This window comes from Pseudorca crassidens, chromosome 13, assembly GCF_039906515.1.
Source record: "Pseudorca crassidens isolate mPseCra1 chromosome 13, mPseCra1.hap1, whole genome shotgun sequence".
NCBI classification, from domain to species: domain Eukaryota; kingdom Metazoa; phylum Chordata; class Mammalia; order Artiodactyla; family Delphinidae; genus Pseudorca; species Pseudorca crassidens.
In genome coordinates, this window is record NC_090308.1 from 82,520,893 (window position 1) to 82,548,300 (window position 27,408).

Here is a 27,408-nt window from a genome sequence, read left to right on the forward strand (position 1 = left end):
AAATGCATATATTGCATTGTATATTGAACATATGCAATATATCCGCAGTGGGTTTACAGCAAAACTTCAAGACAGAGGATATGAAAGTCACATACAAAACAGTTACAGGAGGTATGTCAAAAGAAAACTAGACATTACTTGTCTTACTTGACTTAGATCTTACTTGATTAATTGTAATACAATATGAGTGATATTGATACCTGTTGACTACTCTTTACATCACTTTGTGGGTAGAAAGGAAGCTGAGGGGAGCTTGCTTTTCCACAAAAGCCTTGTGGTTTGACCTCAGAGTCCTGACTCTTGATCTGCTTGATTTACATCCCTCCCAAGAGTTCACAATTTAAGACCAAAACATTTAGTGGTCATAATTCTGTAAGAGCTAAGAAAAAAACATTTCCTCTGAAAGATATCAGTCTAAGGTAATAATAAAGTCTATAATCAGTGTAATGGTAGATCTCATTGAAACATTCCAATTTTGTTATTTTAACAGCTGCCCTCACACAGAAAACCCAGACCTTGCTTAAAGTTTGTAGTGCCATCCAGAAACTACTTTAACCACCAAAAGACTTCTGGTACCCAAGAAACATCAGGAGGATCTTCTGTTTGTTTAGGAGTGCTCTACTTGGTTCCCATTATGACAGATAGGTATCATTTTAATTATAGAGGGTTCATTTTTAAAAATATGACCTCGAGAAAGGGGATTCTGATGCTCTACTGGAAAAAGCATATGTCCAGAACCTTAAACACAACATACCCCAAATTCTTAGACAATACATAACTGCAAAAGCTAATGTGACCCTTCTCCCCCAGTGCAGTGCCCCATGAATCTATCTATCTATCCATCCATCTATCTATCTATCTATCTACCTCTTATCTATTAATCAATCAGTCTATCAGTGTATCATCTATCTAACTTTCAAATATCAAGGGAAGGCTTGTTCCATTGCTTACTTCTAAAGAACTCATTGATATCGTTGATCCAGTTTCACTTCTCGATAATCCCGCATTTTCATCCAACTCAGAGGCCATGAAGTTCTTCACAGCTGTGCGAGGCTCAAAGGGCAAATTCTGCATATGTTCCTGGGGTGCGAGATGTTGCTCTAAGTTCATATTGAACTGGTCCATGACAGGAGGATTCATGTTGAATTCAGGATTCACTTTGTAGTGCAATAGCCTTTCGTGGGGCAGGGTTTCCATGCCAATATTCATTTTGCTTTCTTCTTTCATTGATGGCTGGGTATTAACAGAACTTCTGGGCATCACAATATAGTCACTCTCCATCATTCTTTCTTGAGGATGAACGATGTCCATATCCGCCCCTCTCAAATTATCATCCGTACATAAGTACACAGTTCTCCGCAACTCACTGTTCTCTTTTTTCAAACATTGATTGCCCAGCTCATTCATACTCATGGGCATGTGCAGACCTGTGGGTTGCTGAATAATGACTTTGGAAATGACGTTTCCAGGCAATGTTGAATAGCTTAGCCCTTCAGGGTTTGTTCCCTTTTCTTCTTCATCATCATTTAGAGAAATCCTGGAGAGGGTGCCTGTTATTGTTGCTGCTCGGCAAGGACCAATATCCTTGTGAAGAACTGTGAATTAGAACATAAAAGTAAATAAAAGAACGTTAATGCACACTTATTGACTACTATTGTATTCTGTTGTCCCTCATTTTACTAAACATTTTCCTTAGTAAAATAAAAATTATTAAAAATTACATATCTATTTTTTGCACATGGTCCAAATTACTCAGTCACTCTGTGTTGATTCTGACATGCTCTTATAGTTCTCAGGCAGCCCACAGATAAAACATATGGGAAAACTGATGAACAGACTTTCAAAAATCTCAGTGCCTTAACCCTAAATAACTCAGCCTAACTTTTCAGGGAAAAGGTAGATTACCAGAGAAATTTTCTCCATCTGTCTACTGCAAAGGGCTTTATAAAATTATGGATATATTAACAAGAGTTTGACTTTTTCTTAAAGGGTTTTCCCCTAAAGTATTCTACAAGTTCTACTCATTAAAATACTTCTTGAGAGAGGTAATCAATGAGAATTTCATCCTACTACATCAGAAATCCCTTCAAAAATTATGCCCATTGAAAACTAATGAGCATTTATCTGTGAAGTCCATATGGTCAAGTAGATGCAGGGTTCAAAAGTATTTATCATCTTCAGTTCCATGCAGGAAAAGTAAGGCATTTTTTTAACAAGATCAATCCATAAGCTCCAATGCCCTTGAGGGGGTATTAAAAGTGCCAACTGACTTTAAGCAGAAAAAAGCTGTATGAGCCTCTAAAACTTCCATTCCATTTTAAGCCTGCAAAATAATGACTTAGAAAACTTAAAAATGCATGATAGCTTGTAGTAAGAAAGAGATCAAAATGAAAACATAAACCACACTAAGGAAAAACCAATCAACAGAAGAGTTCAGAACTCTTTATGAAAATATAGTTTAGTTTTTTCTCTTTTTTCCCTCTCTAGAAGGAAGAAAATCATATTTTATGTGTAATGGAGGCAGAATGACTTGAAGCCTGCTTAGTTGCGGGCAGCTGTCGGTTTTGAGGTCTGAGAGAATGAAATTCTGAAGACGTTTTCTTGGTCATGGTGGTGCTGAAAGCACAGAGAACAGCACTGTGTGCAAGGTGGTTCAACACGGCCTCCAAGTACTGCCCTATCAACAAGTAGAGCCATTGCCATTGAATGTTTTGTTAGGCATGGGTAGCTATAACTATTTGGTTTATTATCTCCTCATGAAAAGTCTCAGACATATTCAATTTTACCCATTATTATTCAGTTTTCAAATAGCATCCTAATTATTATGCATTAAAGCAGAGTTTGCAAAATAGAAGGTTCTGAATGTCTTTCCCTATTACAAAGAAGAGAAGCTTTCAAATTAATTCAAGACATGCATCATTCATGTAATATCTTTTATCTTTAGAGATACTGTATTTAATCATTGTATTAGGTCTCTTTCTTCTTAGATATTCAAGATGTAATTCACCTATACTCCAGTCAAAATTTTTAAAAATGAGCAGAAAAAAACCCCCAAAAAACAAAACAAACAAACAAAAGATGTTAAATCTACATTGCATATTTTTTATTAATCCACAGTTTGGTGTGACTTTTTATATTTAACTATAATGTTTAAAAAGTAGAATAATTCAGTTTAAAAAAGTTATTTCCAAACCTCTTAAATTAATAGATAGGTAATGAATTGTGGTTGCCAGGAACAATTTACTTGAAAATATTCAGAGATAAAATATGTTAAGTTAATAGATTTAGTAATATTCCAAATAAAATACCTTAAGATATCTCCAAATTCAGGGAAGAATATTTTTAATCCTTAACTGTAGGCAAAAATTAATCCAAAATTTATAGCAATACAATATAAAGGCTAGTTATGGGAACCTATTACATTTTATTAAGGACATATAATTTTATACTTTTATCAGTATTTTGTAAACTGTAAAGTAAACCTTGGTACTGAATATTGATTTCATAATCTGCATTTGTATAAAATACATTTAGTTTGTATTAATGTAATATGATTTGTAGTTATAGTAGCACATTTTTATCAATGATACAACTGTCTTTGCTGAAAATTTGTATATCTTAAATATTTGGGGAAATATAATTCTTATTAAGTAGTGTCGACTCTATATGAGAAATTTAACTATTTCTTTGACTTACTTAAAATGGATATCCAAATTTTGAATATAAAACATAAACAAATCGACACCACCTACACATACAAATGTGATGTTGAAGTGATGGGAATTTTGAGAGAAATTAGTCAAGTTGTGAAGCACAAAATGCAAATAAAACCAAGACAAAGCAAAAAGCACCTGAATATTTAGCATAATCATATATACACTCCACCCTTTGGGAAAGTGAATTTCAACAAAACTTAGGGAAAGATTATTCAGAGACCAGGAATTGAGACTTTAACACTGAATATACCTCAACATGGAAGGAAATCTTTAGAAAAACACACGGGCAAGTTCCTGATAAGTTCAGCTAAAAAAAGGCACGGACAGAAAATGAAAAATTAAAAGAATTTTTTTCTAATAAAATAATGATACTGGCCTAATATTAAGAATACTAAATCTCAGAATACAATGAATCTGGGGAAAATGGGTATTTTAACAAAAGAGAACAAGATGAATATAACTCCTTTATTTGTAAAGTTTGGATGAAGATTTAGAAGGCATTCTTATCAAAATTTCAAAGGCCAAACAATTTCAAATGGATAGAATGGTAACCTAAAACCAGTAAGATAGTAGCAAATAGAGATAAATGCAAAGGCTAGATTTTTCATCAAGGACTAAAAAAACAAACAAACAAAAAAAACCCCAGAACTTTTACAAATCATAGACTGGGAAATCCCTGACAGCTACTACAAAAAGTCTTGGGAATTTTAAATGATAATCAGTTGACACTGGTACTGTACCAGCTGCTATGAAATCAGATGCAAAGGTAGATAGCATTAATACAAGGAAAGAGCCAACTGTGATAAATGCTGGCTAAGTGTGGGCAGCATAGTTAAAATTGGGCACCATAATTTCAAATGATTGACACCTGGGGTACCATGTCTGCCTGGGAGGATGTTCTGAGGAATGAGTGAAGAAACATGGTTTGTTTAGTCTGGAAAAAAAAAAAAAAAGACCTAGATTGGGCTAAGTAGTATTTGCTTTCAAATATTTGGATAGTTAGGTGAAGTGGATATTCACTCTTATTCTCAAAGGCACCACGAAAACCAATGAATAAAAGGTTAAATAAGGTATATTTTGTCCCAATATAAAGGAACATTATTCATCTACTCTTGGTGGGTGTCCACAGGCTGGAGAACAGACGTTGGGAACACTGTCCCTGGGACCCAGCTCTCTAAGACGGTGTGCGCATGCTCTGAAAATACAGCAACAAAGCTGTGATACACACACACACACCCAAACACACTCACACACAATGGTATTTCATCCTTCCAGCATGGATGATGAAATTGAGGCACAGAGAGACACCAACTTGACTGGCCTTACACCTGACAACCAGTAATAGGTGGATGGAAGGCTTCTGTCTCCAAGTCAATGCTTTCCTGCAGTCACAGTACTTCCAATCAACCATTTTCACTTCCTCGCATTCCCCATTCATATTCTCCCTCTCTCTCATTCCCTCCCCCCTCTCCTACATCTGCTATTACAATGTTTCCAGTTGAAAGACTCAATTTACACATTTACAGGAATATGTGATGGGTAAACCACAGCATTTTCTTTAAAATCAAAATCATAAAAATTATTCAACATCTAATGATTATATTTTCAAAATTCAAATATTCTTACCTGATCTACAAGCAATGTCTACATCCTTTTCAAAGTCTGTCTGTAACAAGAAATAATGACATAGAATCATCATTTAATGAAGACCTCAAGTGACTTTTACTGACCAAATTATCTGAAGTTAACAAATATCTGACTATGAGATACCAGGATATTGTTTTGTGCAAAGGAAGTTTATCAAGGAATAATCAAATTGTTTTCAAGAGTATTTTCTAGAGACCACATGTTGGATAAAATCAGTGGGAACATGGTGTATGACTTTAATAAGGCAAAACTATACCCACGGTCATCTAACACCAGATGTAAAAAAACAGAATTTCAAGGCAATTCCTTAAACCACAATAAAAAGATTGGAATGTGAAATATTATGAAGATACTTAAATAAATGTCTTTGTTATTTATATTTTTATGCATTCATTTTGAATATATTGTTTGTAATGCAATATCTTATAATACAGCTTTGTCAAATCCTTAGTAGTCAAACTAGGCTCTTCTGATGATACATTTTCATGCAAATGTGACAAACGACTTTCAGGCTTAGGAATTAAAATTGAAGATTAAACAATACTAATCTGGCCTAGAACCTGCTTAGAGTTTAGTTCCATCCTCATATTTTCCCCAAACTTTTACTGTAAACAAATTAGTTTATTTTTAATGGTGAAATTAAATTAGCCCATCTTTTTTTTTTTTTTTTTTGCGGTACGCGGTCCTCTCACTGTTGTGGCCTCTCCCGTTGCGGAGCACAGGCTCCGGACACGCAGGCTCAGCAGCCATGGCTCACAGGCCCAGCTGCTCCGCAGCACGTGGGATCCTCCCGGACCGGGGCACGAACCCGTGTCCCCTGCATAAGCAGGCGGACTCTCAACCACTGCGCCAGCAGGGAAGCCCAAATTAGCCCATCTTAATCAATTCTTAGATTCAAGATATCAGTATTTATCTCTTTGTTTTTAATAAGGAATTAATGATTCCTTCTCCTGTCTTAGTTACTAGTATACCGTTTAGACTGTTTTTGTGTTGCCTAATCCAAATACATCGATAATAAATCAAGCATATTACTAAGAAAACTCTATTTAAGCCATGATGTTAATGACACAGTTTAAACCTTACTTCATTTCTAAAATATACGGAAGTGGTTATGTGTAAAGTACCCCTTATCCCAACAACAGTCAGAGCTCATGTACAATGGTTGGCCTTCTTCTGGGAGTGTGTCTGCCCCTCATACTTTAGGGCAGTGGCTCTCGTCTTGGGCTGCCCCCTGGAGCCACCAATGCCTGGGTTCTATCCCAGGATGCTGGTTTTTCCTTGCTCTGGAGTGCGGCTCCTCTGAGGAATCTGAATGGGAAGCAAGGCGAGAACCACTTCAGGTCTTGCTTTAAGACCAGATGTGCAGGTACCATCCTGTTCTGATCTGTAAACAAACATGATCCTATGGACACACTGTTAACCCTAACTCTGTGTGAGGATGAACATACCCCCTGGTGTCACCCAGAAACTCCACACTCAACACATCAAGGGTCCAGTAACAGATCCAGGACTCCTAACCAGTCCAGACAGAACCGCCATCTGGTATCAGAGTTCCAAGCCTGTGACCAAACTACAGTCAAAGTCATTCAAAATGGAATTTTGATACTATTTTACGGCTAAGAATATTTGCTTATTCCCTTGAGAAATCATGACTGAATGAAGACTCAGAGGGGAATTAAAAGCTCACCATGATTTGAGCATGCCCGTTAGGAAAAGAACTGGAAGAATCAGCATTGATTGGGTCCTGACAGTTTCTCAATCGGCATCTAAATGCATCTTGAACCTGTGAAAAAAGGACAAACATTCATTTTCTTCTCTCTTGGTAATGACCAGATACTGTCCATATTGGCAATTGACTGAGAAAACCATTATCACTGTTTTTATGATCCAATACCCGTTTTGTTTACTTGGTGCACCTGGACTTTGGTCCATGCCCAGGGAATTCATCATTTACCAACATCTGTAGAGGGAGGTGCTGGGAACTCCTCAGCTGTGCCGATGGCTGTGTCTGGCTCAATACTAATCATTCTTGCCCGACGGCAGGATTATTTCCACTGCTACAAACAATATGCCTGTCTTTCAAGGGGGATTTACTATTCGGTATGGCATAATCTTCACAACAGCTTTAAACATTGGGAAGAATGAGATGACTCAATGATCTGTCGACCAAAATTGATCTGGGATTTTCCTTTTATGTCTTATGTAATGCATATTGGGGAGACCATTTCTTGTCTTGCTTCAAGTACTATGTGCCCTTATGTGCAAACAAAACAAAACAAAACAAAACCAAAAACCCCACACACAATGAAACCAAAAGGTAACAAAAACTACTCTGTTTCTGGTTGATTCTCGTGGGAAAAAAAAAGGCCACTTAGCAAAGCCGAACTTCCTTAATATACATTCACAACTGGATTCTGAGCAAAGAACAAACACATCACAAGGAAATTCGAAGAACGTTAAATCCTTTGTTAAACAGCACATGGATAAACCTGAATAGATGAATAACAAACACACAAATCAGCCGACAGCTACCCTGACGTCGTGGTACCTCTGTGTCTGCTAGTCCGTCCACCTCCTGCAGCTCATTAGGCCCCTAACGAGCTTGCCGGTGGGCATCACCATAAGTCAAGTCAATGGCAACGTCATTTTACTAGTATTTGGCTTTTCTGACTTCACATTATTGTTACTCCCCTCCTTGTTTATTATCATCTGTCTTATCGGGTTATCAAACAAAGCACAGATGATGTGGCATTCCTTCTATTTTCCTGAAGCACCATTGTAGGGGCCACCAAGGGAAACATAATGATGTCCAGTTTTGCAAAGCATGTGTATAAGCTATCCTGTCACTTGTTGTGAGATGTGCGTAGTTTATGTATTGGCCATAAAAAACCCTGAGCCTATTAAGCTGTTTTCAGCTCCTCTCACCCATTTCAAAAATTCGTTAGTAGCCTGTTTCCCAAACGGCAAGATGTGGAAAGTGACATGAAGTTTAGTTACCACCACTGAGCCCTGGCTGCAGTTCCATCATGAGACCTCTGCCCACGTGCTGGATTTCTCCCCTCAGATTCTGATCCTGGTGATGCAACCACTATGGCTGTGAATTAAGCGGGGGGTGGGCTCCATATTCTCTGACCCTTCCATTTTCTGATTCTAATATTTCTTTTTTTAACCATTTTTTAATCGAAGTATAGTTAACTTACAATGCTGTGTTAGTCTCAGGTGTACAGCAGGGTGATTCAGTTATACATATAATATATATATATATATATATCCTTTTTCAGATTCTCTTCTGTTACAGGTTATTACAAGATATTGAGTTCCCTGTGCTATACAGTAGGTCCTTGTTGTTCATCTATTTTATCTATAGTAGTGTGTATATTCTAATATTTCTAAATCTGAAACTTTCTGGAAAAAAAGAACAAGGAGTTGTCTGAGACAACTGGGTGAGGTAATTTCTTATTTCCTCTTTCAGACACATCAGTAAAAGTTCAGGCTCAGTGAAATTTAGTCTGATCATCTTTTCCTGAAGAACTGGATGCCTATTTGGAAGTAATTCATCCAGCTTCTCCCTTGGAGGAGACATGGCATGGACAAACTAGACTCTTTAGAAGCGAATGCTTCTTAGATTAAGAAGTCATAGCTGTGAGACATAAAGCGATACAATTAATAATCAGAAGATCGTTATACACTAGGGTAATGCGTCTCCTGTTTGCCGGATGATCTCTGTTTCTGTTACACAGAAATTCGCATTTGGGGGAAAACTCTAAGAAAGTATATCTGTTTCAGAAGAAAAATTCTAAGAACTAATGTCAGAAAAATAGGTACTTGCCAATTTTCTGTTTGTGCCCCGAGGCAACTGTTAAAGAAGCACACACTTTATAAAAGAAGATAAATAATGTGTTAGAAATGTTGCCTTCCAGGAGCTTGTCACATGAATTTGTTTCAAATCTGCTTCTGAGCACCAGCACCCATAAAATATGAAAGGTGGCCCTTGGTAAAACGAAACATTAACGCTTGTTCACCAGCCACTCTATTTTCAGGCCTTCAGAGTGCAGTTGTCAAGGATATTTTTGTCTGACAATGAAATACGGAAAAGCAACTCCTGTCAGTTTCTCTTCAAAATCCACTATCTGATTGCTTGAAGGAGATATAAAAGAAATCTCCTTTTCATAACACACACATACAAAATCGATACCTTAAACTACCAAACTCCCAAATACGACAATGGATTAAGGGCATTTCCATACTGGAGAATGATGTCAGCTCCATGAATCAGTCAATGCTAGTCACAAGAAATATAAAACAGAAAAGCATAAAAAGTCTACAGTCAATTCAAGGTCATTTTACTGGTCATATAAATGCCATGATTTAAGTATTGGATTCTCTGACACTTTTAGTGCCTCTGTTCCTTCTAATTCAGAAAGATTTGCAGGAGAAATTCTTCTGTTTGATTAAAAAAAAAATCTTAAAAATACATTCAGGCAATCTAGCTGAACTAGCCTTAAATATTTATCCAGCACTGACAGGGAAGCATGATTAGACTAGATTTTGTACTATCACAGAAAAGGGTGTTTCAAGCAGGACAGTACCTGGAAAATGCATCTGCAGCTATTTGAAAACATTTTGATAACTAAATGAATGTTCTATCAGGTAAACAAAGAGACTTTTATCTTTGGTGAACTAATGTGTATTGTACTTACGGAGAACAGTTAGAAGTTTTAAGAAAGCAAGTCTGCAAGGACCTTAATTCCGAACAAGGAGAAAGCATAAAAACAAACAAAAGACAGAATCTCGACCTGGCTATTGCATGCTGAAATTAAAACTTTCTGTGCCCAAAGGAGCATTTACAACGCTGGCCAATAATAGTCTTGGTGTCTTTCTTGCCTTGTGATTAAGACTGAAGAAAAATAACTGTTAGAAGATGCAGATATTTACTATTTAAGCTCCTTAAGCTGACTGACTGTGGAGAACAAGTCACTTATTTGAGGTTCCAATTTAATTTAAAATTTCTTTTTAGATATTAAAATCATTATACCTGAATTCTTCCAATATCAATCATGTTTTAAACTTATGTAGGACCAGTAAATACAATTTTTAAACAAACCCGTCTAGAATAATTAAACATTTAATACCAATTTTGGCACAGTTAAAATCTAGATTTCAAAATGTCCTCTTTTTATAATACTCTGCCATAGATCTTCCACCTTGACGTCAGACAGAGGGTTAAAAAGTATCGAGGGTGTAGCAAAGAACTGATATGTGAATAGCCCTGTAATATTTAGGAGACTTTAAGGAAACCTGGTATCATGTTGTGAAATAAAAAAGAGTGGCAAGAAACATCTCCAAAAATAAGGTGAGGTGAACACAATAAGCTAACAGGTTGTCTTCTGAAAGGATCCTGCCAGGCACCACCAAAGTTATCCCGACCAGATCCTGCTGGGGCTGCTCTAAAATCTCTTGAAAAAGCTATCAACCCTTTTCCTGTGGACAGATTCCTGGATGAGACCAGAGTTCAAAGAGGTCCACAGGGCGTGTCTCTCTCCTGTCCCTCCCCTAGGGACAGTGATTCGGTTCATCTCAGCAGCCGCCAGCGAGAGCTTCTCTGCTGGTCCCCGCTCCGACGACAGCTGGCAATGTCACTGTGAGAGTCGGTGCCAGATTTAGAGACTGCTGGGGAAGAGCAGGGAGCATTGCTTGGCAGTGCTGCAATTCAGAGGAAGCTTCAGGAGAGAGCTGCACTGTTTGAAACAGGCTCTGTATTTAGCTACAGACCCCAAAGCTTCACCTTTTAAGAAGACAGCTTTACCTCCAGTTTTTCTTCCTGACTTCCCAATTCCAGAAGATCATTTTAAGCAAAGAAAAGAAATAAAGTTACATTCTTTTTTTTTTTTTTTTTTTTTTTTAAGTTACATTCTTGTGATTTTTTTGATTGTTAGCTTGGGAGGAGAGAAGTTTCTTAAATGTTCTGGTTATTTTCTAAATCGAATATCGACTATTGTTTCTATTGATTCACATCTGTACAAATGGCTTTTTAATTACATGAAATTTCATATAATTTCAACATTAAATGAACAAGAGTGTTGTCAATTTCATGGGTCTAATACCAATTCACAGAAGCACCATGAATGACTACACACTATTAAAATATTATTTGACCTCTCTGAGAGCAAGGGAAATGAAAAAAAATGGTTTGTCATTTGCTATATGTGGAAGGGAAAATATGGACTTCGGTCCCAACTTTCAGTCCTAATGATGTTCTATCGGAATTCTCTAACACCTAAAGGATCTTTCACTTAGTCTCAAAATTCTCACAGCTTTTACTATTTTTTTGTATCAGATTTGGGGGTCACATAAGCTGCCCCAGACAGCATTTCACATACAGGATCTGAAAAAATGTAACAGTATTTCTTCGGCATGCAGGAGAGAAAAGAAGGAAAGGGAAGTCATACACCAGCCACCTCCACCCATGCCTTCACCGAAGATACTTCATCGTAGCCTCGCGCCATCCACGTCAAGGCAGAAAATAAAAACCTAACTCATGACCTCTTATTTCTTTTATTAATTTTAAAACTTTACTCCAAACATACTCAACTTCCTGTCACCAGCTTAACACTGTTGCAAGCTGGGATCCTGGGGTCTGAAGAGAGAGAGAGGTGAGATTTGCCCTTTCATGCAGGCAGGCACTTGAAGAATTTTGGGTAACGGTAAGCCATGGCTGGATGCTACCTGGCGGACATGCCAGAGTTTGCCAATCTCTGCCATGAGCTCTCTGTGTCTTAATTTGTTCACTGATGCCATTGTACTAATCTGACTTCATGCTTTTGTTAACCTCCTGTATGGAGTTGGAGAACCACGCATGCAGATTAAGATGGGTAGAAATATCCATGACATAATTGCAACTATGCTCCAATCAGGAAAACCTAATCTGGAGTGAGATATAAGACTTATATTTTCCTGCCTAAGAGGTGAGATGACTATTGAGTGAAGGGAGGCTGGTGATTTCTGGGGAAAAGTATAGAGGGTTTTATATGGTCCTTCCTTGGGTCCTGTCTACGCTCCTATTTAAAGGCACTCTCTGTGCTTCCTACCCTCTGTTCCGATTAAAATCCAGCTTTATTGCGGTAGCTTTAGCCATCCTCCCACTTCCAGACACACATTCTATCTTATTAAAAACAAAACAAACAAAATCTTTAAATGTATTTCTTTTGAAAGCTTCAATTCAGCACGACCAAGATAAAGCTCTTAGCAACCCACCTTGCTCTCCCTTTAACCCAACACCCCTCTGAGCAAGGACGAGGACCCTAACACTCCCCACCCTGGGCAACTCACCCACCTTCTAAAATCTATCCTTCACGACACACTGTGGCCTCTCACCAAGGCCGCTGCACACCCCAAGGAGAAAGCTCTAAAACATCACTTAGTGCTGTGCCCTTAAATGTCGTCAGTTCTGTCTTTCTCTTGGTGCTGCAGTCAGAGCCACTAAAAAAAAAATCTCTCCACTTGTTTTATGCCCCCATGTACCCCAGGTGGTCTCAGAGGAGAGTCAACTCTCTACCACTCACCACAGGCTTCATTTCTTGCAAGTCGTATGCCCGGGACCCTCTCTCCATTTTCCTCCACTTGAAACTTTCGCTTTCTTAATCAGGACCCCGTTAAGTTCTGAAGTTTCCTATCACCCACACCCCCATCTTCAAAACCCACTGAAGCCCCTGCTCTTCAGGGGGCTGTACAATGTACCTTCTTCCGTGGTCATGAGTCCTACCTAAATTCCCTGTAGATCAAGCTGGGAGATTCATGCAACTCTCCATCTGAACTTTTTTATATGCAATACGACCTCTTTTCAAATTGCTCTCTAGTTATTTCACCACTACTGGCCTCATTTACGTTTTAAAATGATCTGGGGAGAATATTGGTTTTACATGAGATAGCTAAGGAGGCTTGTCTGCTTCATATGATCACTGTCATGTGTTTGTAAATAAGTTTGTTTATCTGTATTTTTATGAAAACAATAAGATGAAATGGGACATTGACAGAAAAAAAAAAGGTGGAAGGGAGTGGGAGAAACAGAAAGAAAGAAAAGAACTGTTCATGTTTATTTTAAGCATTTGTTACAAAATCACTTCCCAGGTTTGGATGAAACTTCTGGGACCTCCTCTGGCGGAGCTTGGCTCTCCTGCCAGCGCTGGGGAAAGAGAAAGATGAGCTTGGCCCTGTTACTGATGTACAGAGCAGCCCTAGGATCCTCACATACCGATACAACAAAATTATCCATTTAAGTACTTTCCTTTTTCCCTTCCTTCCAGTGAAGGGGTTTTATTGTAGCTTATTTTGTACTACAATCTTGTTATTTTACCCCTCTGACATCAAGCTGCCCGACTGTCTTAGAGCCAGGCAGAGCCAGAGACAGGAGAGATGAGAAGAATGTGAAGGCACCAGGAAAGTGGTTTCCTAGCAACAGGAACTATTTCAAAGCTTTCATAACTCTTGTGCAGTTAGAATTTCCATAGCAATGTGGAGAATAGTAAATAGTAGCTATGTCGCTATGTGCATGCTGCAAATGAATTCTTCTCAAGAAATGATGGCTAAATGAAGGAAGCACCTATATTTGTTCTGTTAGATCCTGTCTCATTACGTATGACACATATTAGTTTCCAAGATCTAGGTTTGTTGCTGAAAGTAATGTGTTGTGATAAATCAGATGGTTTAATTTTTAAAAATATTCTTATTCCCTCTTGGTGTTTGCACTTCTGTCAGTGACATCTGCTAAAGCAATTCAAAAGAGAAAGGGACTTCAGAAGAAGACCCTGTACTTCAAGAATAAACATTTTATGAAACTGAAATATTAAGATATCAGCTCTGGAGGTCACAACAAACTGCTAGTCAAAGAACCAATTTGCTTTTTTAGAAAAGTGGAATATAATTGAGTTGAGATGGTAGTAGGATGATCCTTTCTCCTTCCCCTCCTGACTTGAAATAATTTAGGTTTTCTAATTCGAGCCACTGAAAGCAAAGCCACTTTTAAAATGGATGAAGCCCCACACACATCACATTCAAAATGCCACAGTTACAGTATTTCATTTCTTTTCTCCTTAAACTGCAAGGCTCTCTTCCCCTCTGTGCAGACCCACCTGCTTCATAGAAGACTGTAAAAGTCAATATGGGTAAAGCCTTTTTTTGTTGTTTTATCTTTGACTTTTTTTTTTAACATCTTTATTGGAGTATAATTGCTTTACAGTGGTGTGTTAGTTTCTTCTGTATAACAAAGTGAATCAGCTATATGTATACATATATCCCCATATCCCCAACCTCTTGCATCTCCCTCCCACCCGCCCTATCCCACTCCTCTACATGGTCACAAAGCACTGAGCTGATCTCCCTGTGCTATGCGGCTGCTTCCCACTAGGTATCTCTTTTACATTGGGTAGTATATATATGTCCATGCCACTCTCTCACTTCGTCCCAGCTTACCCTGCCCCCTCCCCGTGTCCTCAGGTCCATTCTCTACATCTGCATCTTTATTCCTGTCCTGTTCCTAGGTTCCTCAGAACCATTTTTTTTATTAGATTCCATGTATATGTGTTAGCATATGGTATTTGTTTTTCTCTTTCTGACTTCCTTCACTCTGTACGATAGACTCTTGAGTCCATCCACCTCACTATAAATAACTCAATTTCGTTTCCTTTTGTGGCTAATATTCCATTGCATATATGTGCCACAGCTTCTTTATCCATTTCTCTGTCGATGGACACATAGGTTGCTTCCAAAGCCTTTTGAATTCATATTGGATGAATCATTAAAGACTACAAACAACCACTTTATGTTAGTATGTATCAAAAATACACAGAAACAGAAATATGTTTATCTGTACCCAGTCCCTTTCTAAATTGAAGGAAATATTCCTTACATTGCTTATACACTTTTAAGAAAGAAAAAGACCAGGGAATTCCCTGGCAGTCCAGTGGTTAGGACTCTGCGCGTTCACTGCCGAGGGTCCGAGTTCAATCCCTGGTTGGGGAAATAAGACCCCACAAGCTGCATGACACAGGCAAATAAATAAATAAATACATATTTAAAAAATAAACATTTAGCTTAGGTGCTGGCATACAGCAAGAACACCATAAATATTAAACAAATAAAAAGAAAGAAAAAAAAGTCCATACAAATTATCTTGAATTATTGTGACAAAAATATTTTAAAGTGAAGAAAGCAGTAGAGATAAAACTGTATTCCTAGCATCTCCTATGGGATTATCAAGTAGATCACTAGATTTGAGTCATTATACAATATGTTACAGGTAGCTATTGAGACTATTTGCTTTGGTCTATTTTTATGAGATGTTTGTTCACAGGATATAGCAATGACATGGAAAGATGCCTTATTCTCCTGGACTGTGGTTAATGCTAGGGCAGTGTGATCACAGGTACTATGAGATAGACCCATTGCTAGCGTCGGGCAACACACATTTAGAAGGTCAGAAAGAATTTCTATGAATTCAGTGAGACATCCTTATGATGTGGTCTTTGTGATTTGCAAAATTTAAACAGGGTTCTTTTGGTTTTTCGGTAACAATTGCCACTGAGGAATTCTGAGAGACTTGCCTATAACTGAAATCTGCTCTGTGTATTTATAGCACTGTTACAGGGTATTTTTAAGGGTCAATGAAAAAATACTAGATATGCAAGTTTCCATTTCAGTGTTGGAATGAGAGACATGACACTCTGCTATTAATTTATCAACTATAAAATTATTCAATTTGAACTAATCATTGAAAATGCAATAATAACAGGGCCAATATCCATAGTCTTATTCCCAATAAATACAGAAAATATAGATTTACAGACACCTATTTAACAGAAGCATTTACTATATGATTTAATTACCCTTAAATCATGTTTTTGATAATTATTAGTCCAATTAGCAAGTATGGGAAAGTTCTGATGGGATTGAATTTTTGTGCCAAACATTTTTCTTCATGTAAGCAGCACAACTTTGTGAATCAGCCAACAAAATATCTGTCACTTTAAAACCTGAATATTTTGATCATAGCCCAAGGCTTTTTAGAGAGCTTATTTCTGAAGAAAAAGAGAAGCTTATTTAGAGTTGGGATATTTTTTTCCTCTTTAACACCTAAAGTATTAATATCTTCTGAAAATCTCATGCAGATAAATCATGGATCTTGCTTACAGCCCACACTATTCATCCTTAATCGTCCATCAAAAATGTACCATGTGTCTACACATTTTGAACAATTTTGTTACATAAACATATTAGAGATAACATTAACATATTAGACCTAACATTAACACAGAAGACTCTCAGGATAGTTACGGTCGGAGAAGAACATAGCTCAATTTCTTTTTTAACTTTTAAGCAACTTTGGTCTATAAAAAAATCAACACTTGGAAGAGTTTTAGTGCTGATATTCTAGGTAGAAATTTGTGATGTCTTGGTAACAAAGACCTAGATCAGATTTTTTAAGTGATGAAATCCCCCCTTCCCCTTGCAATGTGAAATCATTCTTCTGTTTTCATTGTTTCTCATCCTAGATGTTCTGGGAATACACGTGTGGGTTTATTGCTGACATCTGTATTACACTAAAGTAGCTCAGAAATGCTGTTCTCCTCATCTGGTAAATGAGGTAAAAACCTGTGCTTACCATCACTCATCAATGTGAAAGCTATAGGATGTGTACTCAGATGCGCATGTGTCTTTTTGCAATGTGCCCATCACAATAGAGTTCTCAAACAAGCTAGATAATGTGAAATGACAGTGGAGACCATCTTCTCAAAATTACTAGCATGGCACTGTGTCACTGTGTGTTTTAGTCACCACCGTCCCCAGAGTAAATGCTCAAATGATTCCTAAACCTTGTAAACACCGTATTGGTGCTTGCAAGCACTCGGAATAATTGTTGCACCAGTTGGAAAACAATATTTTATCCCTAAACAACTCAAGTCTGAACTCCATCATTGATCTTGATGGATTTGGTGCAGGTTAGTGTCTCATGAAGGATGACTTCTTTCCTTCACTGCTGCCAACAAACCTCACCAGGACCTGGAGAAGCACTGTGATTACAGACCTACAGTCCTTGGGGACAATTACTGCCCAATCATGCTCCACTGTGTCCATATTTTGTATTTTCTGAGCATTGTCATCCATATCAAAATCATCCCCTTTGAGTAACCTTAACCGCACCTTAGTACAGAGACAAAAGAACCCCTCGTTCATCTTCAACATTTTCTTTCTAAAACAAAGTCTGTCAAGTATGAGGAATGAGGTTATGCTGTGTGTAGAAGCATGAGTTAAGGAACAGGTTTAAGAAATACTATCGCAATTACATTTTAGGTACGCCGCCCATGCTCTTATCTACACCTATGATTGCATCATAGCCTCTCTTGAACCCACTGTCCCTGGCTCTTGGCACCTCTGGTTGCGTTTTTCTTGCATCACCCCATCTGTTCTAATCTGTCACTTTCAGAGTCCAAGGAGCCCCCTTGAACTTTGCCTTTGCCTTTTCATTTCTCTTTAGCGTTGACTCCCAAACGATTGTCTTTAGAGGAGACCAGCTTTAACCTGAAGATCAAGTTATTAAAAGAAAAGATCCTATTTGTTAACATGGAAAAGACTCTTCTAGGTATCATTCTTCTCTCTTGCAGAATGATCTTTCTCACCTCTCTCCGGAGAATGCAGTGGACCATGACAATCACAAAGCCTTGCAATGAATCAAACACAGCAAAAAGTATTTGAAACAAGATGGAGCGTTTGTCTGTCATGGCCAGAACTGCAGACATCCACGTCAGAGCCAGAAGGGGCAACACCACACAGGAGCTCCAAAGAGACGCCCTGTTGGAACACAGAGGAAGCGACATTACGTAGCTGCACATACGTATGCCCCAGGCGATAACCAAACCCCAGTTCAACAAAGCATTCTTGTAGGTGGCACCAAGACATTAACTTGGAAACCACAAAGCAGATAACATTTGATAGTTTTATTTATTTTTTGATAAACAATCCCACAATCGTTACAAAAGCCGTTGCAAACTATAAATATTTAAGTATGCTCTTAGCTCTAATATTAGCAAACATGATTTTTTTTTTTTCCATCGTAGCATTTTCTCACATGCACGGTAAAAGATTTGTCACAAGAAGATGTAAATGATTGGGACTAACATGGCGTTACTGGCGGTGGTGGCTGACAAAGCTGTTGTTGAAACTACTCCACACTTGGCACATTTGAGCGTCAAACCGCTATGAGGCTCACTCATCTGACTGCAAACAAACAGAACACCCACAAAAAGAACAAAATATTGAATTGTCACCAAAAAAAAAGTTGCCACTGCAAGTTAGCTTTTAAATACGATTTCATGCAGAAAAGTATATTTATCAAAGAAGAATGCTCTCTGTCGTGTTAAAGATGCATTTACACTACACATTATTTTTGTAACATTCACCGCTTAATAATATGGGCCTTTGTTACATGAGAAGCATATTTCCATAATTTACACCATAAATGGCCCTTGTGTCTACAGATCAAAGTTGCCCAATACACTGAGTTAAACAAAAGCATGTGTTTGTGTAGACATACAGTGAAAACCCTTTATTCAGACCCTTGATAATCAAACAGGTAAGGATTCCTAGCTTCAAATATTTTCAATGTCACTTACAGAAGACACATAATATCAATTAAAACCTTCTGAAATGTACACATGTATCTCAGAAGTCCAATATAGGGAGATATATATTTTAGGCTTTTAGTCATTTGTGGAAGATGTAGCTTTTATCTCAACATATTCATATTTGGAAATTTCTTATAGCATCAATGTACTGTCTATATTTTAGGATGATCTGAATATAGGGGCTGATGAAATTTGATGAAATATTAGTTGATAATAAAAAGAGTGATAGTTTTCTGCTTTAATAAAACACACTTAACATAGTCACCAAGTTCAAAATATTCTTTCTGCACATTTTGTCATAGACTCCAATAGCTTTTAAATGGTCTATTCAAGTCTAGAGGATATTGCAGGTAAATTCAGATTCAATCTATTATCTCATAGAAGCAAAGTCACACTACGTAGAAAAACTTGACACATTTTTCTTTAGAAAAAAGTCCTTTGAAAATGACTCGTTTTTAGAACCCTATAGTTTTAGGAAAAACCAAAAAGAATTACTTGAATCAAATTTCAAAACACTTTAAAATAATTTTCTGTGGTCTCTTGTCCATTCCCATGTGATGTTTATGTCTAAAATATAGGTTTGCCCAGTAGGTTTTTCAAAAAAATAATATTGTGGTGGGCCTGTATTACTATGTGTAAAATAAAAATGGCAGAACAGAGAAAGTCATAAGGGGCTCCTAATTCAGAAAGTCTGGTTTCTTTCAAAGACGTGCCTTCACTGTTGAGTTGCACTTGGATGAGATGATAAATCTGAAAGCTATTAAGTAAATTGACCTGTAGATCCCGTGAGAAAAATCAAAGCTCTCAGAGTTAGATATGGGGGTGGAGAATATGATTCTAAACCGTTCACTTTACTGTTTCAACCCAGGGCATATGTACTAGACACAGGTGTCCAGACTTTTCTAAATAAGAAGTAATAAGAGTCTACCCAGTTTGGTTCATGAATGCCCCAATGGCCGGTGTGTGTGTGAAACTGCTCCCAGGAGAATGCCTAGACAAGTGGTCTCCACAATATATACTTTAAAATAGTAGATGAGAAAGTTCTGTTGCAGAAAAAAAAAGAGAAAATAAAATATTTTACTTGAGATGTTCTAAAAAGACACATGTCATTGTATCTTGTTTTCATTCTTTCCAACTATCATTTTATATAAGATGTGTTGATATTTGCAGTAAATTCCCCCTTGGTAAATACACTTATGTATCAGAAAAAGTTAATCTAGTTTGGGTATTACAAAACTTGTCAAACTATTGTACTATTATTTAAATATTCATTCACTCATTCCTTTATAAATCTTTACTGAGCATAAACTATATGCCTGGCAGTTTCTAATAATTGATGATAAAAAGAAGAAAGGGAATAGATAGAAGAAGTAGATAAAATGGGAGGAGGAACATCTTGGTACCATATTTGATTCTAAATAAATAATAATGTTTCAAAAGAAACACTTGTTTTATATATATATATATATATATATATATATATATATATATATATATATATATATATATATATACAAACAACCTGAAATGGTCAATATTTACAATTAGGGAGATCAATTGTTAAGTTAATCAATTAGCTTCCTGCCCAATGTTTCTTTAGATAATTCTGATTATTTGTTCTTCACTGAAGTCTTTATTACTGGTCCCACTGCTTCTCTGTGAACTAAAAATTAGCTGCAAATACTCATATCTTCTAAAAAAAGACATTCAATCACACTTTGGAATAGAGAGCAAATTTCAATCTTTAAGCTAAAATAAGATTTTCTACTATAGAAAAAATATTTAAGCCTAGAGTCATTAATTTGTTAATAGTCCTTTTCTGCTTTGGACAGTAAGCAGCATCCTGCTTCTACAACTTGTAGTAACATCATCCCTATTTCTCCAGCAGTGGCCTTTGTACCAGAAAAAAAACAAAAAACAAAAAACTGTTTGACTCAGTTTTTCCAGTAAAACAGGTGTAACTTCTAATGATATTTTTAGAAATAAAGGTTTAAAAATTATTCTGTAGATTGAAATGGGTAATTTCTAAATTCATAATATGACAATGTTGTCATTTCTCCTAAACCTATATTATCTCTTCCAAAGAGCTATGTGAATCGAACTGGATGTTACGTATAAAATAATCAAATGAGAAAACAATTCTGACTGAGTTTAATAAATCCTTAGCATTAAGCTCATTCTGATAATCTCGTCTCTTTTTCTGACTTTGGTGTCATGAATGGTGGAATGATGGATGCTTGATTGACAGAAGTTCAGGGTCCTTTGCAAGCCAGCTGTGCAGCTTGGTTTCTTCATTTCACCCATCATAACAATAGCCACCACCTGCTGAGTGAGTGCTTGCTATTTGCTAGAAATTCTAATGAAAGTTTTATACACATTGTATTTCATAGACTCTATTATGAGGCGAGAGTTATTATCCCCACACACAGCTAGGAAACTGCAGAGCTAAATACTGAGCGTGGATTTCTATTTTATTTTAAAGCTTTATCCTAACCACTAACCCACTCCACCCCCCAATTAAAAATAATAATTATACAAGTCTACACCACTAGTGGCAGAACTGAGTTTCTATATCCAGTACCCAATATGAACAATTTATTCTAACATGATTAATCTAGGCAAGAAATAACTGAAGTAGCTATTGCTCCAATTCTAACCATACGTCAGACTAATGAGTAATAGTGTGACAGTTTCAAGTTCACATGGTATAGAAATCTCAGTGTCTGTACAAGTTCAAGTCTGCCTATTTCAAGTTGCTTTAGAGATTCATCTGAAGTGAAGACAGTCTCTAGATAGGAAGTGATTCCCCCTCAGAAAGGAGCCTCCAATGATGTTTTTATTCATCACTGCAAGTTCTAATGCTTGATATGATTGATATCCAATTTTATACTGAAAGCCATTAAACCTAGTCTTTTACTAGGAAAAAAAACTGCCTGGACTATCTTGTCTTATAAATCATTACATAGATTATAAATACACAAAGGACTTGAAATTCCCACCAGTCAGTGATAAAATACTATGCCTATTAAAGAATACATAAATTATTAAAGAAATGAGAACAATTAAGGGTTAAGTTTTGAATGAAAGTACAGTCAAACAGAAAGGAGAAAGCTATAAACTTTTTATAAAAAATGATACAAAGGGAAACTCAAAGGCATTAATATTTCATTCAAGTTTTTACAAATTTATATGAGCTAACAATATAACCTTAAAAAGCTGCTATCAACCTGCTCATGAAATGTTATTAAGTCATTAGATATGGTGATATTACAATGACAGTAAAATTAAAGGACATGTTTTTCAAAATTTTATAAGTGGTTAAAATGTGCAAGTGACAATTATGAGTAACTCTTTGTAGCAAGTTATAGTGAACATGTCATAAAAATGAATACATATGATAAGAATAGTGTTTCAGAAGTGATTATTTCAAGTGAAGACTTTTTCTGATATATACAATGAATCAAAGAAAATGTAGTATTTTGCCCTCCTAAGGTTTGCTTGTCCTGATTCTCTTGTGTCCCATACTGAAATTATGTTCAATCTACCCTACTGTCCTTTGTGACTAAAACTAGGAGGTCTTTGGAAGCCCACACCCAAGGACAAGAATTTCAAGGCTAGTCTTAACATTTAATCTTATCTTACAAAGAGGCAATATGCACATACAAATCCAGATTTTCTTAATGGTCTTTTTAATTATTTTCAGATTTTGGTCCCACCTCTTTAGGAATAGCCCATTGGAAACTTGAATGACAGAATCTACCATACACACCAGTTTGTCAAGAACAAAATTCAAGGCACGGTCAAATGCAGTCGGTGACCTGGGATTGGAGTATGGGACGCACTGGTAAAGACCCTTCGAAATCCACCAGTTGCAGCTTACCCGGCTCTGTGTTTCAGCTTTCTATCTAGGATCCCATCTCTTGAAACAAGTTTATTAAATACCAAAATGCCAATCACCATGTTGACCTGTCAAATAGAAACAAAGGTTGGCCTTTCAATGATATTGAAGGGGATCGGGTCCCTGATTTTTCCTGAAAACCCACTTTTATCCATTCACAACCTCGGCAGAATTATATAATCACAATGGTAGTGATAGGAAGCACTTCTCAAATATTTTACAAGTGTGTAAAGGAAACTGGGACACTTTAACAGTGGTGTTAGTGTCTGTCTCTTAAAGGATCCTCATGAGTTGGAAAGGTGTGTGACCTTAATGTTTTAAAGTGCATTAAGCACATTTAATTTCTATGCTTTGCAGCTTACACTGAGGAAATTAACATTCAACTGCCGAACTTTTCAATTGCCATACTATGCCAAGCTGGCATTCTTCTCTCTGAGTCATCCTTGAATAAAATAAATTGGTTAATGAGTTTTACCCTATGCCTGGGAATCAAAAGACTTTGTCTCGCAGTGTGTGGCTAGGGTGAGCCCTGGCATCCAAAGGTGCTAAGGATTTGTTGTTGCTCCCAGCTGGGAGAACAGAGCGCCTCAATTCTGCACAGTGTGCAGCTATTTCTCCCATGAGGTAGGGAGCATTTTAATGCACCATGCTTTTCTAGACAAAGGAGAAAGCCTCTTCAACTCAGCTGCATCCTTTAAGATGTACACTAACACTAATTTTTACAATGTGCTCTATTGAACCCTTCTCAGCCTTTCCTAAGACTCTCTCACCCACTCAAAAGGTCTTTTGCATAATACAGCGGAAATGAAATCACACATATTTGTCTTTCTCAAGTCAAATTGTAAAAAGCTGTAGAGATTGCTGTGGTCTATTTTTCTTTAAAGATTTATTTATTATTTATTTATTTATTTAATTTATTTTTGGCTGCGTCGGGTCTTAGTTGCGGCATGCAGGATCTTACGGGATCTTCCACGAGGCATGCAGAATCTTTCGTTGCCGCGTGCAGGTTTTCTCTCTCTAGTTGTGGCACGCAGGCTCCAGGTTGCGTGGGCTCTGTAGTTGTGGCACGCGGGCTCTCTTGTTGAGGCGCGAGAGCTCAGGAGTTGTGGCACACGGGCTTAGTTGCCCCGCGGCATGTGGAATCTTAGCTCCCTGACCAGGGATCGAACCCACGTCCCCTGCATTGTAAGGTGGATTCTTTAGCACTGGACCAACAGGGAAGCCCCACCGTGGTCTATATGTAGCAGCTTTATTCTAAGAGCTCCCGGTTCTCTAACCTACCAGAGCTTCCTGATAAAGGAATCCAGTACAATGCTGGAACCAAGATAGATAATCAAGGAGAAATATTTTCTACTTTTTGCCTTCCTGCCCCTCACCCTCCATGGTCAAAAGAATCTTGGTGCGACCCCCAATGCAAATGGTGAAGCCTTTACACTGAAACTAGCAGTTCACAAGACTTCTGTTTTAAATGAAGCAGGATGACCAGTTAGTAAAAAAAGAAACTTCCACTTCTCCAACATGCTTTGGGCAGACGGAACATAAAGCTGAAATCTGCTGAATTACTGGTGTAAGGAAGATCCAAAGCACCCGTGAGGTAAGGACTTAGGTGTCACTCTTCATAGCTTCCTTACAAGATGCCATTTGATCAAGAGAAAGAGTTACTCATCTTTGTACGTCTATTATTTGAACTAAAAAATAGAAAGTGTATTCCATGGATTCAATTTATCTACAATTTAATCATGAGGGGATTCATCACCACTCCAAAGACCTTTTATCTTTCAATTATGCACGTACTTTTTGTTTCTTCATTTTAGGGTTATAGGTATGTTAACCTAGTAGCCTAGGGAAATAATTCAATTGATTACATAAAAATTTAATGCAGCAGACAAAAATGTGTGCAATAGTTTCATTTGCCCTATGCTCTTCTAACCCTCATGCCTAGATTTTCTTTTTCTTGTGAGTCACACACAGTTCCTGCTCTCTGTTATAATTTAGAGGCGGAAGGACAAGCTTTACAGGAAGAAAAGTCACGCAGAGTTATTAAGAAAGATATCGCTAGCTTCCAATTTATTGAATGAATTGTTCAAGAAACCAAAGGGTAACTTTTCAATTAGAAATCTAATTGTACAGCGAAATGGATCTTTGTATTTCATTCAGATCGTTTCTTTACTCTCTAACATTTTTCAAAGATTTATTAGGCAAGAAAGATTTGTAATCAATAAATTCAGAGAGAGAGAAAGAAAGGCAGATTAGTGGGAAATTTTCATGTTCCTATAAACAAACACGTAAAGGAATTATTTTCTGATTCAGAAAAGAAAAATTTGTATAACTTATGCATAACATATGGCAGGGGTTCTCAACTGGGGCCAGGGCCGGGGTGGGGGGGAGATTTTTGCCCCCAGAGAACATTGAGAAATGTCTGGAGACATTTTCTGATTGTTAACAACTGAAGGGTATTATTGGTATTTAGTAGGTAGGTGCCAGGGGTGCTGATAAATACACAGGACAGCCTCACAACAAAGAAATGTCCAGCTCAAGATGTCTGCAGCACGGAGGCTAAGAAACTTTTACCCACGAACATATATTTTCTTGTTGCTATTTGGTATCAGCCACAGTTATTGTTAAGAGATCTTAATAACTATGTAGCTCATACAGAGTAGTGTGAAGTTGAAATAATAATGATGAAATTCTATACATTAATGAGGAAGAATTTACCAAAACTTAAACTTTGTCACAAATGTGAAATTCCTGTAAGAGAAATCCCACACTCCCACGTTTAATTCTTCAGCCTTCAAAATAAGAATATTTTAGCGTAATAAAGGACTGAATGGCAGTTAACATTCAAATTTAAGCAAAGATTCATTGAACTTTAACATTTCTACACAATACGGAAGTGTCTCTCTAATGGAAACGAGGTAACCTTCCTTTGCTAAGAAAACAAACTAAGTTGATTTCGGTGTTTACCAGGACAACAGCAGCTGCGGGTCCCACAAAAGCGTAGAGCAGTCCTCCTTCAAGGGAGAGCCAGCAGCTGAAAATAACATCAGATAAAAACTAACAAAAATTAGTGATAAGGGTTAAACCACTAAAGTGTGATACAAATAACTTGGAATTTTGGCATATTTCAAAGGTTTGTAGTTTAAAAAAAATAGCACAGAAGAAGTGGAAAAAAGCTAAGATTAGCTCATTTAGTGAGTAAGAAATACTATATACCTCTCACAGAAAAGACGCTTTGATTATAAGGTCTTACTGTTGGGCAGTTAAAACATTTTAGACAAATTACTCTTGCAGTGAGATTTTTATACTGACTTTCAGTACAAAGGTGATGATTAAGTTTTGTAAAATGCTGCTTTACATCCATTACGGAATTTTTCAAATATACTTTGAAGCAAGAACAGCATGTTTTTAGAGTCTTATATGTGCCATTTACCTGTTCTTCTTTGAGACCATTGAGATAGTGGGAGACATTGGTTTAAAAGCCATCATTGCAAAGAATGGATAATCTACATTTTGCATGCTTTTTTTTTCTTCTAATTTTACTTTTTCTTAGACTACTAAAAAAATCACTGAAGATAAGCTTTTGAATAAAAATAAATACAGCTGTGTTTGTTTCAATTACTAGCTTCACCAAGAGAGGCAGGTTTGCATTGCTAGAGACATGGTAACCACTTAGGTAAAAACACTCATTCTCTCATAGCAGAGGGCTGTCAAGAGGTCCCCTTGATGCAGTCATGCCCACCATTTCATGCACTTGTCTTTGACCTCTGACCCTTTCCGTATTATTTCTCAGTCCTCAGAATCAGCAGACTGCCTCCAAAGTGAGCAACAATCAACAATTAACAATAACTGTTCTCTCTCTTCTAAGAACTTTTCTATATTGGCTGTGGTGGTGGTTACATGACTTATGCATTTGTTAAAACTCACAGAATTATATACACTTAATAAGGTGAATGTTACTATGTAAATCAGTGCATGCGTGTGTGCCTGCGTGCGTGTGTGCGTGTGTGTGTGGATTCAAAGTCTGCATCTAGTTATTGCTCCTTGGCCATAACAGTGCATAGATAAAAGTCTACTTTTCCACTTCGAGGTCGACGATTTAATATCTATTTTAAAAATAAAATACCTGGAGAAAAAGCCCTTAGTCTGATAGAATGCTTCAGTTTGGTGTCTCTGAGACTGTTACTCAATTTCTACTGCATTTTTGTGTAAATTCACCTTCAAACTGATACATTCCTCATCGTATTGCATTCATTGTTAATCATACACTCCTTGAAAGCTGGAACTGTGCCATCTATAATCCTACTTCTTTCCATGTCCCCAACATGGTGCCTTTCAAAAAGAGGCATGCTACTGTGCAAAGCTAGCTTAAAGGTGATGGTGCTGTACTAGGACTGCTCTACAGCATGTGCTACCAGGGAATTTTTCTGTACTGTCGAGTGCATAAGAAAAGCAAGTGCTCTGACGACATGAG

At 37.2% G+C, this 27,408-nt stretch overlaps 1 protein-coding gene across 3 annotated transcripts in view; it reads right to left on the reverse strand.

The window, feature by feature from the left end:
* ADGRB3 (adhesion G protein-coupled receptor B3) overlaps positions 1 to 27,408 on the reverse strand; it is a 799,670-nt gene that overhangs the window by 25,822 nt on the left and 746,440 nt on the right. For 2 of the 3 annotated variants that reach the window (XM_067702873.1, XM_067702874.1), the window contains 7 exons: positions 25,902 to 25,968; positions 22,920 to 23,005; positions 18,534 to 18,632; positions 18,035 to 18,206; positions 7,051 to 7,146; positions 5,343 to 5,382; positions 952 to 1,595 (listed from right to left, as the gene is read on the reverse strand). In XM_067702873.1, coding sequence (XP_067558974.1) covers positions 952 to 1,595; positions 5,343 to 5,382; positions 7,051 to 7,146; positions 18,035 to 18,206; positions 18,534 to 18,632; positions 22,920 to 23,005; positions 25,902 to 25,968 — 1,204 coding nt within the window. The remainder of the gene's footprint in view (positions 1 to 951; positions 1,596 to 5,342; positions 5,383 to 7,050; positions 7,147 to 18,034; positions 18,207 to 18,533; positions 18,633 to 22,919; positions 23,006 to 25,901; positions 25,969 to 27,408) is intronic. The other variant, XM_067702875.1, reaches the window with a different exon arrangement.